Source organism: Xiphias gladius, chromosome 12, assembly GCF_016859285.1.
Source record: "Xiphias gladius isolate SHS-SW01 ecotype Sanya breed wild chromosome 12, ASM1685928v1, whole genome shotgun sequence".
NCBI classification, from domain to species: Eukaryota; Metazoa; Chordata; class Actinopteri; order Istiophoriformes; family Xiphiidae; genus Xiphias; species Xiphias gladius.
Window position 1 is genome coordinate 15,969,873 of NC_053411.1, and position 13,785 is coordinate 15,983,657.

At 41.6% G+C, this 13,785-nt stretch overlaps 1 protein-coding gene across 4 annotated transcripts in view; it reads right to left on the bottom strand.

The window, feature by feature from the left end:
• The window catches only part of arhgap36 (Rho GTPase activating protein 36), a 64,816-nt gene that overhangs the window by 19,105 nt on the left and 31,926 nt on the right, over positions 1-13,785 (bottom strand). For all 4 annotated transcript variants that reach the window (XM_040141515.1, XM_040141514.1, XM_040141517.1 and 1 more), the window contains exons 2-3: positions 13,402-13,558; positions 5,468-5,536 (exon numbers count right to left, since the gene is read on the bottom strand). In XM_040141515.1, coding sequence (XP_039997449.1) covers positions 5,468-5,536; positions 13,402-13,558 — 226 coding nt within the window. The remainder of the gene's footprint in view (positions 1-5,467; positions 5,537-13,401; positions 13,559-13,785) is intronic.

Sequence of the window (13,785 nt, forward strand, 5' to 3'; positions counted from 1 at the left end):
GTTTGGAACAGAATGCTACCAAAAATGACTTAGCTAGTAACTAAGAGTTGCTGCAGTTTGCTCACGAACATAATTGGGATTTACTGTGTTAATCCAGTTAATGAAAACTACCATTATGATGGTCATTTACTAGGTTTTGTTTTTTTTTTACCAAATGGTTCCTGGCACTAAGCAGCCACAGCAGCTACCCTCTAGCATTAAATTAGGATCTGTAAGTTCGGTTTACGTTTCAACCGCATCTTAAGAACTATGAAGATTAGGTCAATTAATCAGTTACTGAAAAAAAAAAACCCAATAGTGTTGTTGTGTTCTGCAAAGTAGCAGCTATCTGCTGGGTGTTTCATTGTCAATTATTTTTGCTTTGGTCTGTAAGTGCATTAAATAAAACAACAGATGCAACGTTTTGTTTCTCTCTGTGACTCGATAAATACTACCCCCTAGTGCAGGGACCTTTTTTGAGGCCAGGGCAGAGAAACCAAATGTGGACCCCGGTTCTCTGGTTGAAACGCAGGTACAGTTCTTCAAATGGTTCCTGGGCCCGTGCAACAGTCCCTGCAGTGCAGCGCAGACAGTCCACAGTTTTGGTGCATGCCAATCCAGGTGCCATTTGCTGGCAACTGTTGGGATAGAAACTTGTTTTTTCTTGTAATTGTTTCAGAATGGTGTAAGAGCAGCAATAACCAAATATTTTGCTTCTTAACATCAGTGGCTGTTTGCCCTTTTTCCACCTTTTTTGGGTATACAAATTTACAATAATAATCCTCCTGGTTTCTGCTTATTAATCTTGCTCTAAAAATCATTCAGCAGGATGGACACTTTGTCGTAAAGCCCGTTCTTGCTCTGCCAACGAGAACGGGTTCTATCCATTGATAGATGGCGTTGCTTAATGTGTCCTGTTTGATCAGTAAGCCCGTGCTTATTCCTCAGTCTTGACGTCTGTCGGCAGAAACGGCCAAGCTGTCCACTCCTCCATGCCGCTGCCTCCTGACATTTGGCCACGTTTCCTGGAATCACATGCCAACTATGACAGCGTTGGCTGCTCGCACAGGAGGTATGGTCATGTTTAAAGTAAATAACTGAGGATTTAATAGCTGGCTGTGGCAGCTGGGAAGTGTTGGAAAATGCTTTGCAGAGTCAGGAAGCATAGCTAATGGGACAAGTAGACATTTGAGAGCCCTGAGGCTTTACTACTACAGAGTTATAAAAAAAGGTAAATAAAGCGTCAGCTGTTGTTTTTTAAATCTTCTTTTCATAGTTTGGCAAATTCAAATGAAAGAAAGAAGGAAGGTAGAAATATGCAGTAGGATGGTCTGCACATGGCCGAGCTGCAGCTACAATCGAAGACACAAAGGTCAAGTTCTTACTTGACGTTCTTTCTTTTTTATTTCACTCATGTATTCAGTTTTCTTTTTATGCCTTTCCTTTACCATATGCTCACACAAGAATCGGAGTCCTGGAACTTTGCATCTTTGTTGTGTAAAATAATCATGAAATTACTTAGATTTTCCTTAGATTTGACTGTTTTTAGGCCGAAAGGAAAAACCTAATAAAGGGACTTCTCCACCAAAACTGTATGTGTGGCAGTATGAAAAATATTAGACCTTTGTGTAGAGAGATAACATTTACATAAAACATATGTTAACAGATAAATGATGATATAAAAAGTGAAAAAAGAGACAACCTTCGGTCGCTATTCAGAAATTTGCTAGGGCGGCGTTTTAAGTATTTACATAACTGTATTATTCATCGATGTAATCAGTTACATTTTTGACTCATCAGATGATCTTTTACGGCCTTTTGTAACGTTTGCGGCTCCAAGGAGGATGCGCAGCATGGAGTAATTTGGACTCGTGACCTCAATATTTCTAAACTCCTGTCTACGAAGCTGCATGCTACAGATGAATGTCCTGAGTTCACACTGAAGCAAATAATAGAAGTCAGACAGGAAGACAGCTTCATGTGTCTTACTGCTTCATGCCTGATTGTTCAGTAATTACACTGCTTTCCCTCTTTAGTATTTCTGTATCTCAGGTCATTATCTGTTACTGGAAGACTGAAGGAGATATATTTAGATGCTGTTCAGCACTCTCTTGTGCTTTTCTTTCATCACACCAGCAGCTGGATGGTAATATTGGTCATCCGGGGCTTAGTGAATAAAAAAAAAAAAGTTTAGTTTTACACAGACTGTCCTCTGTGTAAACCCAGTCAAACATATGCAAAAACACAGGAGCGAATTATATGAAGCTTAGCAGCTTCTACGTAACCTTCTCCTAAAAATAATGTATGAAAAAGCTGGAGGGAGGCCAAAGCAGCATATCCGGAGATACACAGAAGTTGGTCTGACGGTGTGGCAGCGTCTAAAGCCCCCGGCTCTGACATCACAGTGGTTGGGGACTGTTTTGGAAACAGACAATTCGTCAATCAGGCCAGCTCTAAGCAACAGGTGGGCAGAGGTGAGAAAGAAGACAGGCTTTGAAACTTCTCTGTCAAGCTCATTTTTGAATCCTTTACACAACAACTTCTGTCACTTTTTGTGGGTATGACCGACTGCAACACCATGAATGGTACCAATGTCCCCCCCCCATCCCTGTTTTTACAATTCATCGTGTCAAGACTACAAACGCAGGCTTTTTTTGTCCGAAACAGGTGTAAACACTTTCGTGACCGAGTTTGTTTCAAGCAGGTCCTTAACACTAGACAGTCTAAATGAACTTTTGGCACTCGTTCTGGCTGCACACACCAACGCTGAGCTGTGTGTCCAAGCTGCTACACCACTACCTGCTCTCCGTCATTTAACTCCCTCCACCCCCTCGGCCTCTTCCTGTTTTAGCTTGTACTTGTAAGTAATGTCTGACTGTGTTTGTGTTCATCGAATGTTGTATATCTCTGGTTTCGAGACGTACGGACGGGACTGTGTGAACTTGCTCAGACTGCTAAACTCAAGAACTACAACTGGTTAGAACCTTGCCCACTCGTGCCCTCGCTGAGAGAGCAGTTTTGGGGCATCTGAAATCTTAAATAAAAGTTAATAAATATCAAACAACAGAACAATGCAAATGTTCAACTGCGATGGCGTTAGTACGCTCCAACCGCAGTGCTCGTTGGATGGCCCAACAGCGTCGGTAAGCCCCCCCCCCTTACGACATTAGGGTTTGGAGGTTGCTAGTTTCTTGTACAAAGAGTGCGACCCTACGAATGCCTTCCAGCAGAGACAGTTTGAAAATGTGCACCATTGTTTAAGTGATCGTCACGTCCCGTCGGTTTGCATGACGGACAGCTTTTCACCTGGCCCTCAAGTCTGGCCGTGCGGGACGACCGTACACACTTTCGTCTTCCGACGAGGTGGGACGACTCCTTTTTTGAGAATACCCTGCCTTTGTGCCGCCAACAGTCAGAACCTCCATCGGTTCCAAGCCTGCAGGTGACACAACCCCGAACATCACAATTTGGTAACTCAGTGCGGCAGACAATATTGTCTATTAATTATGACTTTTTTGGGACGCTCACATATTCACTGTCATGTCATAAATACACAGTTTCTTACATGACCTGAAGGCTGTTATAATCTTATAGGTCCAATCAAACAACAACTCAAAAGGCACACTGGAATAGCAACACAGAAACTCAAATCCGAATATAATTAAAGTACAGAAATGGCAATGGTTTCTACCTTTTATCCTTTTATAACCCCAGCAAAGATGATCTGAGACCTCAGGCTTCATATTTGCTTTCTTATCTATTATCCACTATGATTTCCTGCACTAGAGAAAAGCTTGAATAGCTCAACCTGCAATCTGTATTAAATCAAGAAAATGCTGGAAAACTTAAAAACAAACATCGTGTCTCTTCGCATAATTCCCGACAGCCCAACATATCGGCAAATAACATAAAAACTAAACTCACTAAATACCATTTCTTTCACAGTAACTCCAAACAGATGACAGTTACCGCTATGTCACCCAGTTACACGTAATCTGCTACCTGCCTACCCCTGAAGGCCACACAGTCATGCCTTCAGTAGTAGGGAGGCAGAGCCAGCAGGAGTTCTGCCAGGTCCCAATGTTCTGTGTTTTCATTAGCAGGGTTAGCTTCAGCTAAGTCCCTGTGTGTAAGAGGCTGGAGGCAGGATTTACAGACCTGCACAGACATCCTGGGAATGTGTGTGTGTGTGTGTGTGTGTGTGTGTGTGTGTGTGTGCGTGTGTGTGTGTGTGTGTGTGTGCGTGTGTGTGTGTGTGTGTGATGTGTGTTTTGGCTCGTATCTTGCCCTGCTGTGATAATCACCTGAGAATAGAGAACATCTCTTTATGAGAGGATGGGGTCACATTGGGAGATGATTGGCCACGGGGCTTACGGAGAGAGAGAGAGAGAGAGAGAGAGAAGAAAAAGAGGGAGGTAAAGAAAGCAAAGGAGGGAGATGAAATATAAAGAGGGGGCAAAAGACGGAGGCAAGCGAAAGAGGGGAAATTGAAATAATTATTATTTAATTATTTTAAATAATAATTTTATCCTCATCGGTTAATCTAATGATTATTTTTTCGATTAATCAATTAATCAGTTAGTCTATAAAATGTCAGGAAATAATGACAAATCCAAGCTGATGTCAAAAGCTGAATCTACAGCGAAAGTTTGGCATTTTCGCCACAATAAAAAAAAAAGAGACAAAAGATGAATCGATTATCAAAATCGTTAGCGATTATTTTTCTGTTGATAATTGATTATTTCACTAATCACTGCAGCTCTAGGTATAATTGTGCCTTTGGTTCCCCCAAAACCTTGAACCCAAGGGACCATGAGGCCCCTGAGGCAGATGTGCACCTTATTTGGCTGGTAAGCAAAGATGAGATGAAAAAAGAGAGAGATTAAAAAAAAAAAAAAGATGAGCAAGCACAGAAATTGCATCACCTTGGACAATGTAAATGTCCTGAGTAAAATATTATTCGAGGTTGTTTTCTTCCAGTAATCGCGGTACAGTGTGGACGTCAAGGTCCCATACTAAAGGAGTTGTTTTTGAGTTTCTACGGTGACGAAGCATGACTATCACATCTGGCGTAGGCTATTGAGTTTATTAACTATTGAGTGGATGCTACAGCAATGCAGGAAAGAAGCAGAGACAATGAAACACAAGGCCGACTGAGAGAACCCTGCGTGACTCAGTCTGCAGGACTCAGCTTCTTGCGCTTTTTATAAACAATTTCAAGCATGTTTGACCATTAGTGGTAAAAAACCACCAGACGTCAGCGGTGGTGATGCTGTTTGAATGGACAGAATGGACTTTGCTTGGGACGATGATATTTACTTTAACACCGGGGACATCTGTGGGCGTCGGGTGCGGGGGGGGGGGATTCATAGGGGAAGCTCACACGCACATATTCACGTGGGAACGCGGATTATCAAAAGAGACAAAGTGTAGTCAGAGGGGGTGTTGTGTTTAACCAAGTGTGTCTGTGTTTACGTGTTGAACTCACCTCGCTCTTTCTTTTCCTTTGAAAAGGAGTCAAACTTCCTGCGCAGAGATTTTCTCCGTTTGCGTATTTCTGTGAGGAAACAGAAAAGGCCACCGTGAATAGAATTGTTAGTGGTGCTCAAGTATGTCCACACTTTAGTCGGAGCCATGTACTATTGGGTCTCTGATGTCGGTCTTTCATTTATTTAGTTATGTAAGTGTGTGTGTATGTATTGTATATATTTGTATTTCCATGTGTATAGCTTGTTAAGACGCCAGTAATGACGGATCGCTACACAAACACTCACCTATACATGAAAGAAACTACATTCATCTCCCTCGTCCTTTTATCAGCTCTGAATTAACTTAATAGATTCAATCATCTCTTCTTTCTCTCAAACACAGACACACACACACACACATACACACACACACACACACACACACACACACACACACACACACACCGCCAATTCAACCCACCCTCATTACTACCTTTTTCCCTTTCCTCTCTCTTTCAGGTATTGTCTTTTGCTCCTGTGTGCTTGTACCTCTTCCTCAGTTCTCGGAATAGGGGTTTCAATAGATGAGACCTTGTTGTTTGTTTGAATACACCCTTTGCTTAAAGGCCGTAGGGGCCCAAACATGAAAAAACAAAGGGATGTGGTGTGTGTGTGTGTGTGGGTTTGTTTTTGCATGTATTGTATGTCTACACGAAAATTCTCGAGAGAAAGGAAAAATAAATAGTGCATATTTAAGGGCATGAACTAAAGGAAAGGAGATCGACCATTAAACACTAAATCCAGCAAAAATAAATTACGTGTTAGTTCTCATTGGTTTAAACTTCATTTTTTTTAAGTGACCGCCCTAGCGTCTATGTATGTGGGAAGAGAGAGAGAGGCATTAGGCAGAAGATAATATTAGTAGCATTTCGATGATGCCACCGCTTCAGGCAGTTAAGTGTCAAATTTAATGTGAAAAATTTCTCTGTCGACGTTGACCGAAGACGCGACGGCATTCCCAATGGGATGCTGTCTGCACAGACACGGGATGCTGACATAAAACTCAAAGGATGGAAAGATATAAAACTCAGTTTAATTTCATTTGGAGGGTTATCGCCTCCTTATTGTTATCTGTTTTTTTTTCTAAATTCCTGGAACAACATATAAAACCTATCAGTCGTATAAAGATATTTTCGGCTCAGCAACAGTTTTACTGCTGGAGATCCATGCCTACGTGCTGGTGGTTAATGTAGTGTGTATGAGTGGGCATTTGTTGCAGCCGCTCTCTGTGTGTTTTGTTTTGACTCGGGTCCCCTTTTTCTTTTTTTTTTACGAGCCCCTACATCCTCCCCTTCTGACAAGGTTTACGAAGAAGCCATTGCTTGGGTTAGTGAAGCTGCTGTTTAGAAGTCACTATTTCAAAGTTGGGGCTTTTCCCTATTATGGACCGAGTGGACCTCCCTACATTGCAAATAGTGCCTTTCAAAATATTTGTGATGCTAAAGCTGGAAATTCTTTCCTTTCCCCCCCATTAACCACAGGAGATCAGCAAAATTTTAAAAAGCAGGGGAAAGAAGAAAAAAGTGTGGGTTTGTCCATGTGAAAGTGTATTTATGTGCTTGTTTGTGCGTGTGTGTGGTTGCCGTCGGGATAAAAGGGTCAAATTCCCATGACTGCAGGAAATTAAAGTTTATTTCCAAAGCGCTCGACCCCTCCCACCTCACACACACCACCTCCAGCTAAGGCTGATCTTGTACTGACGAGTGTGTGTGTGTGTGCGCACACATGTATCAACTCAGTGAATGATTACATAATGCACATTGAGCACAGAGAGCTAAGACGACGGGCCAAGACATATACAGAGAGGGGGAAACATGACGGGGGCTTCCAAATATTTTAGACTCACAGACTTTTTTTCCTGCACCTGAATCCAGCACTCTCCATTCTGCCTTTTTTTTAAAAAGATTTTTCACAATTTGCTTGGCTGCTTCTATTCAAAATCGTTGAATTCCTCAAGCCGAAAAGCCCTCCACCCAAAACGACCATGTAGGTTTGTTTGTCCCTACCCTCCGGTACAACCCACAGGAACTTTTGCTTAATTAGTTTGCCCCTGCAGTGGCAAGAGACATGCCACAGATTAACTGTTAAAAAAAAAAAAAAAAATCACTGTTGGAAAACGAGTAACTAACCCTTTTAACGACGTGACAGTCCCGTGGTAAGGGTTCGGATAGGTTGGGTTTAACCAACCATGGTCTGGATTAAAATAAACACTCCATTAAGGTTAGAGGATGTTTCTTGTCATGGCTACAATAATAAACACAAGGTTAAAGTCCGACGTTTTGTCGACTTATCCATCCGGTTCTCCCTCAAGCGGCTGCAGCAAATGTAGCTTCTCAGTGAAACATCTGAGGGCTTGAAAGACAAGGTAAACCATGAGATGGACACATTGGTGGCTAACATCTGGAGGAGTGTAAAGATTTAAAGAAAGGGAAAGAGAGAAAGAGTAGTGAAGGAAAAAACACATCTTATTAGGATCGACGCTCCCCAAAGTCTCTACTGAATAGGTGAAAGAGATTTTATGTAGAGGGTGCTGCTTCCTCTGGAACCTTCCGAAAAGAGATTTTAAAGTCAGGATCAGACAAGGAAAAACTTTATTGCCCATCTCATGGTGTCACAAAGTTGTCTTTGAAAGTTAAAGGTAAAAGCAGCACACACACACACTGCGCTGGGTTTTATACACCAAGTTAGTGTGTATGGCCGGGCGAGAAGCACCATCATGAGCACACGTTCTTTTACTGCTTCGCTGTAAAATTACCTTTTTGAATGGAAGGTAATGGCATGACTGGGCTATGGAGAAGGTGTGAAGGGTCACGGATAATGACGTTGGCTTTCCGTAGAACTGCTGGAAGATATTTGATCGCCGAAACTATCTGGTGGTGCCGGGATGCTGCAAGAGGCAAGAACTGGAACTAAGATCACTGCTGCAACTACTTGACGTTTTCTTTTGGCAGCTTTTGCTATGAGGCATTTAAGAATCTGTGTGTGTTCATATATATATATTGTTTTAAATTTGCCTTATTTATTCTGAAGGGATTTAAGTTGTTCTTATGTTGTCTTACGATGCCATTTTAGGTTATTCCTAAATGTTTTCGTGATTCTAATTGACAATCATATTTTGTTTAACTCTGATCATGTTATTAGTACGTAACTCTTTATTGTTGCTGCCTATCTTGCCCAGGAGAGGGGTACAACTAACCCACTAACACAAGCTCACCATTTCCCCAAGCCCAAAAGTGGTGTCCTCAAATTGTTTGCTTTGTCTAATCAACAGGCCAAAATCCAGAGATATTCGATTTCAAGTGATATTAAATGGAGAAAGGCAGAAAAATCTGAGAAGCTGATAAGAAAATAATTTGGCCTGAAAATTAACTTTGTTGGCAGAAAACCGAGGGAGGGAGAAGGAACAACTGGACGTGAGACAGACTGAGAGGAAGACAGATAAAAAGTGAGAAAAATATTAAGGCAGAAAGCAGATCAGCGGAAGGAGAGAGCGAGTTAGTCCCTGTAGAGCAGTGATTCAGAGATGGGGGATGACAATTAACTCCCGACCTCTCCAGATAACAGTAAATCAACCTCACAACGAATGGCATGTTTCAAAAGGATTCAGTGAAACTCGCCAATAAGAATAACAAACACACACTCGTGCATGCGTAAACATGCCAGCACATGGGGCCATGCACGTAAATAAATGTAAAGATTGATGCATAAACTAGTGTGTCGGTACAAACAAAGTGGAGGGGTTTTATGGCAAGGATTCCTCTTTCAGCTGAAGCAGTGAGAGGCAAAAATAAGAAAGAATAAGAGGGAAATGAGCAAGAAGAGAAAGGAGGAGATAAAGAGGAAGAAAGGCTGAAAGATGGCAAAGAAGGATTTTTGTGATGGAGAAAAGGGAGTTGAGAAGAGCCGTGCGGAGACAGAGAGAGATGGGAAAAGACAAAGAAACTGAAGCGGAGAAGACGAAACCCAGTGGAGACATGGCAACAGAAACCCAAGACAGGGAGGGAGGGAGGGCAGCAGGAGGTGATGATTAGACCATGTCAGACCCAGTGGACTGGGGAGATCTCACCCCTGGGGAGAGGAACCGAGGAATATTCCCACACTCACTTACAGAGCGCTTTGTATACGAGCCAGACGGAGATAAACTGGTTGACCCTGCAGAGATGTCTGCATTATAACGTAACAGTACACAAGAGAGTAAATAAATTCACTTTAAAAGTCACAATTACTTTTGATTTTCCTAATTCATCCTCTCTGGAGTTGAAGCAGCAACCTTTGGGGATGTTGGTTCATTAGCCAACTTGTGCATCAATTGTATATATATATATATATATATATATATATATATATATATATATATATATATATATATATAGTTATTTTGGTTGGCTTGAGCTACATTTCCAATGTTCCAAGCTTAAAACTCTCTGAGCTTAAATACACTGTCAGCTCAGTGATGCATGCCTGTATAAAGTATACATTATAGTGCCCAGGGTTTGACCCTCAGAATAAAGGACGCTAAACCATATTGTATTAGCATCAGAGCTATTGTTAGTTTACTCATTTATTTCTTTTTGTTGGGCCTCTGGTGTTATAAATGAAGCTCTCCCGACCACAGTTATCTGCCTCCACAGCTGCTCCCATCACCCAACAACTTCACTTCTAATGGAAACAAGGAGAGTATGAGTGTTTTTGTTTTGTTTACAAGCTCCACATCGTCCCTCTCTGACTGGGTTTACGAGGGCCAAAGCCTTTTTTTTTTTCCTTTTTTCCTTTCTTTTTTGGGCCAGTAAAATTGGTGTTTACAAATCACAAATTCAAGGCGAAGTCTTTTTCCTATTAGGGAATACATGACATTCAGAACTTCCCAGATTGCCCTATTTAGAATATTTGGTAAGTCTGTGCCCTAAAGGTGAGAAGTTTTAGTCCATGATTACGCATGGTTCAGAACAAAACAGATGATATGATACAGAAAATCTGCACCGACCGTGACCCAGACCATGGGAATCCATTAAAAACCAGGCTCCTGAAATCATCTGAACAGGTGGAGCCACAAAGCAGAAAACAGGAAGAGATTAACTCATTTTCCCATGAATGTTACTGCTTAATTGAACCCTGACCTGATGGGGAAGAAAAAAAAAAAATCAAAAATACCTGTAAAACTGTTTGTGTAAAGAAAAACATGAGCATAAGATCCTACAATATTTTTAATTTCAGTTTAGCTAGAACCAAAACCAAAAAAAAAAAAAAAAAAAAAAGGGAATACTCAGAATCAATGACCCTGGAAAAGGGACACATTCTGTGTAACCTTAAAGTGCCCCTGTGGAGTTTTGGACCACAACTAGCGCTATGAGCAAAATGTTTTTATGAGTAGGTCCCTGTTTCGTTTTTTTAACTTGCACAGGCACAATCCGAGGCGACACATGGTTTCCCACTAAGGCAAGAAGAAACCTGCTAGCTAGCGAACGTGAATGTTAAAAATGTGCATTTCCGTCCACTACTGTCGCGTGAATATTAGGAGTTGAGCGCATTTAGCTTTTATCGATACACCAACTTTTTCCCCTCAACCGAGGCATAAAAACTTTCACGATATTTCAGTTGTTTTTTTTTCAAATATCATGAGTTTCCACTTCGGTTTTTTAACTTGCAAATGGAAAATGTGCATAAGAACAGGTCGATGTAAACGCCCTTAATGTGTTTTATTGAGAAACAAGAATGTTTGTAAACACAAGAAAACTCCACAGAGCAGCTTGGAGCATGCTGTGAGAAAGGTTATAGAACGTGAATTGGTTGTATCCCTTTTTTCGCCCGAATGAGCAGCGTGGTCAAAGTTGAGCAGATCGGGGGTTTAATTACCCTGAGAGAGAGAGCAGCAGTAATGGAGAGAGGGTCGTTGAGTCTGAGAAAAGCGGCTTACATACCAACCGGTCTCTCATACGGACAGAGGCTCCCAACAGATCCTTCACACACTCACACACACACCTTCTACAATCAGCCGTGGTCGTTTCCTAGCATCAGCCTCTACACCCTGTGATGCCCCCCGACCTCGGTGATCCCTCCAGTGCCCGCAGTCTGTGAGGTGTATTAAAGATTTACAGTTTATGAGTGAAACTATCTCACTTTATTGGCTGGATTTAGTGCTTTGGAGCCCCGAAGGATAAGATTAGTTTTCAAAGTGGGAAGTGGTCCAGTGGCAAGAAGAGGAATGGTTGTGCAAGCGAACGTCAACAGAGGAAAAGTGTTGAGGTATTTCTGCTGTTATTAGAACAATAAAGTTCTGGTGTAGCTCGCTGTTATGCTAGGGAGGAGGAAAATAGCTTACTTGTCTTTAATGCTTAAGAAAAGCATGTGGATTTCCTGCGTGGAAACAAGTTCATATTTGTTCGATTGTCAGGAAAAGTGTAAAAAAGGAAACTGCTCTTAGCGGTGCTACAGATACATCATCACCCCAATCCTGCTGAAAAAAAGACACTGACTTCACATGGATATGAGGTCAGACTGAATAACCTTTGGTAAAATGCCCATTCGTTCTGATTAATTTGCTATAATTGTGTTCCAGGGCTCATGATTGTGTTTGGAGTTGGAAAGTAAGAAAAGTAATCTTTCATCAGTGTTGTTCCTTTAATGGCATTTAGCTAGAGGAGAAAAAAAAAACTGTTCTTTTAGTTTTTAGCACAGAATTTACCCCATGAGATTATTTTTGTGTCCATATCAGGCAAAGACAGCCACAATCACCTAAAAGAATAGCCTTTTATAGATGTCCACACCAGAAAAATAACACTGGCCATGTGTTTAAAGCAGCTAAAATTAACCTTTGTTTGTGCTTTTTTGGTCAACACAAATGGTCAACACTGAGCCAAACTCAGAATCCTTTCGGTAGTCTTTAAGATATCAAATGAGACGTGTATGAATAAACAAATCATGCAGCCTCCTTTGCACTTTTCTTATCATAGCTGACAACTTGGATAGTTTACACTCGTGCAGAGTGTTTTCTTTGACCGAAGAGAAAAACAAACTCATCGAAAGTCACGTTGATAAAGAAACATGACATTATGCAACATTATGATGGGGTCTTGACCCCAGGCCTATTTAGGGCATGTTTTTTCAGCGTTTTAACCCCTTTATCTACAGATTGTGTAAACTTTTATTTATATTTTATTTTATTATCCAGCCAACCAAAAGTTTTAAGAATAAATTCAAACAGAATTAAATCCACTTCAACAAGCTATGAAAATCTCGAATCATGGTTGGATGAACGTTTGCTGTCACCATTGTATTATATTCCCAAGTTATGTTGTATAGGTATCAAAGACAGAGGACTGAAAATCCCCAAACATGGCCAAATGACCAATTTTGGGAACACTTATTTGCCCCCCCCCATGAATTAGATTAGGAGATTGCTAACAATTTGCTAAATATGAAGCGACTGCATTTGCTGGTTACCTTTGCACGACTTAGTAGAAACTGAGACAGAGCAAGCCTGGCTTTGTCCAAAGGTAAGAAAATGCTCCCAGTATTATGTGGAACTATTTCTAGGCGGGCACAAAGACACACACCCTGTAGAGTGATGTGTCTACATATCGGTTTATGTAGAGATTGAACAACCCAGATACAATACGTCCATTAGTGAGCTTTAGAGGTGCTGGTAGGTGTATGAGTGTAGTATGAATCTTCTCATCTGACTCCAAGCAAGAAAGCAGAAAGACGTATTTCCCGAAATGCCAAACTCTTCCTATAAATCTTGGGTTTTAAAGCATCCAACTCGATGAGACGTTCAAAATTAATGTGAGAGGGTATGATCCGCTTTGGAAAATGGCTAGAAGAGAAAACGCGATGTGCAGTTGATGAGCTGAAACACGCAAAAGCACCAGCTTATCCGTTTTTGTCATTCCCGTACCTCTTGGGATGCTCATCTTGAGGTCCAGGTCCCGGTCCTCCAGGTGGTATAAGGCGACTTCCTGTAGCCTGGCTCGCTCCAGCTCCGACAGGCTCTGGATGGGCACCGGCTGCAACCGCACGCTCTGACCCAACATGGTTGCCCACGTGTGGTCTCCCTGCCAAGAGGCGAGAGAGAGGGGGGTTAGTGAGGGAAGACTTTAAAGATTAAAAGGTAGATGGAGGAAAGACCAACAACGGCACACGGCATTAATCACAGCCAGCAGCTGTCCTTTTATCTATGTCCTGTAAATTTTCTGAGCCCTCTGACAATTTAACCCGAAAACCAAAACTACAAGACAAAATGGAAACATCAACCGACCATCAAGTTTTCATAGGAACAAAA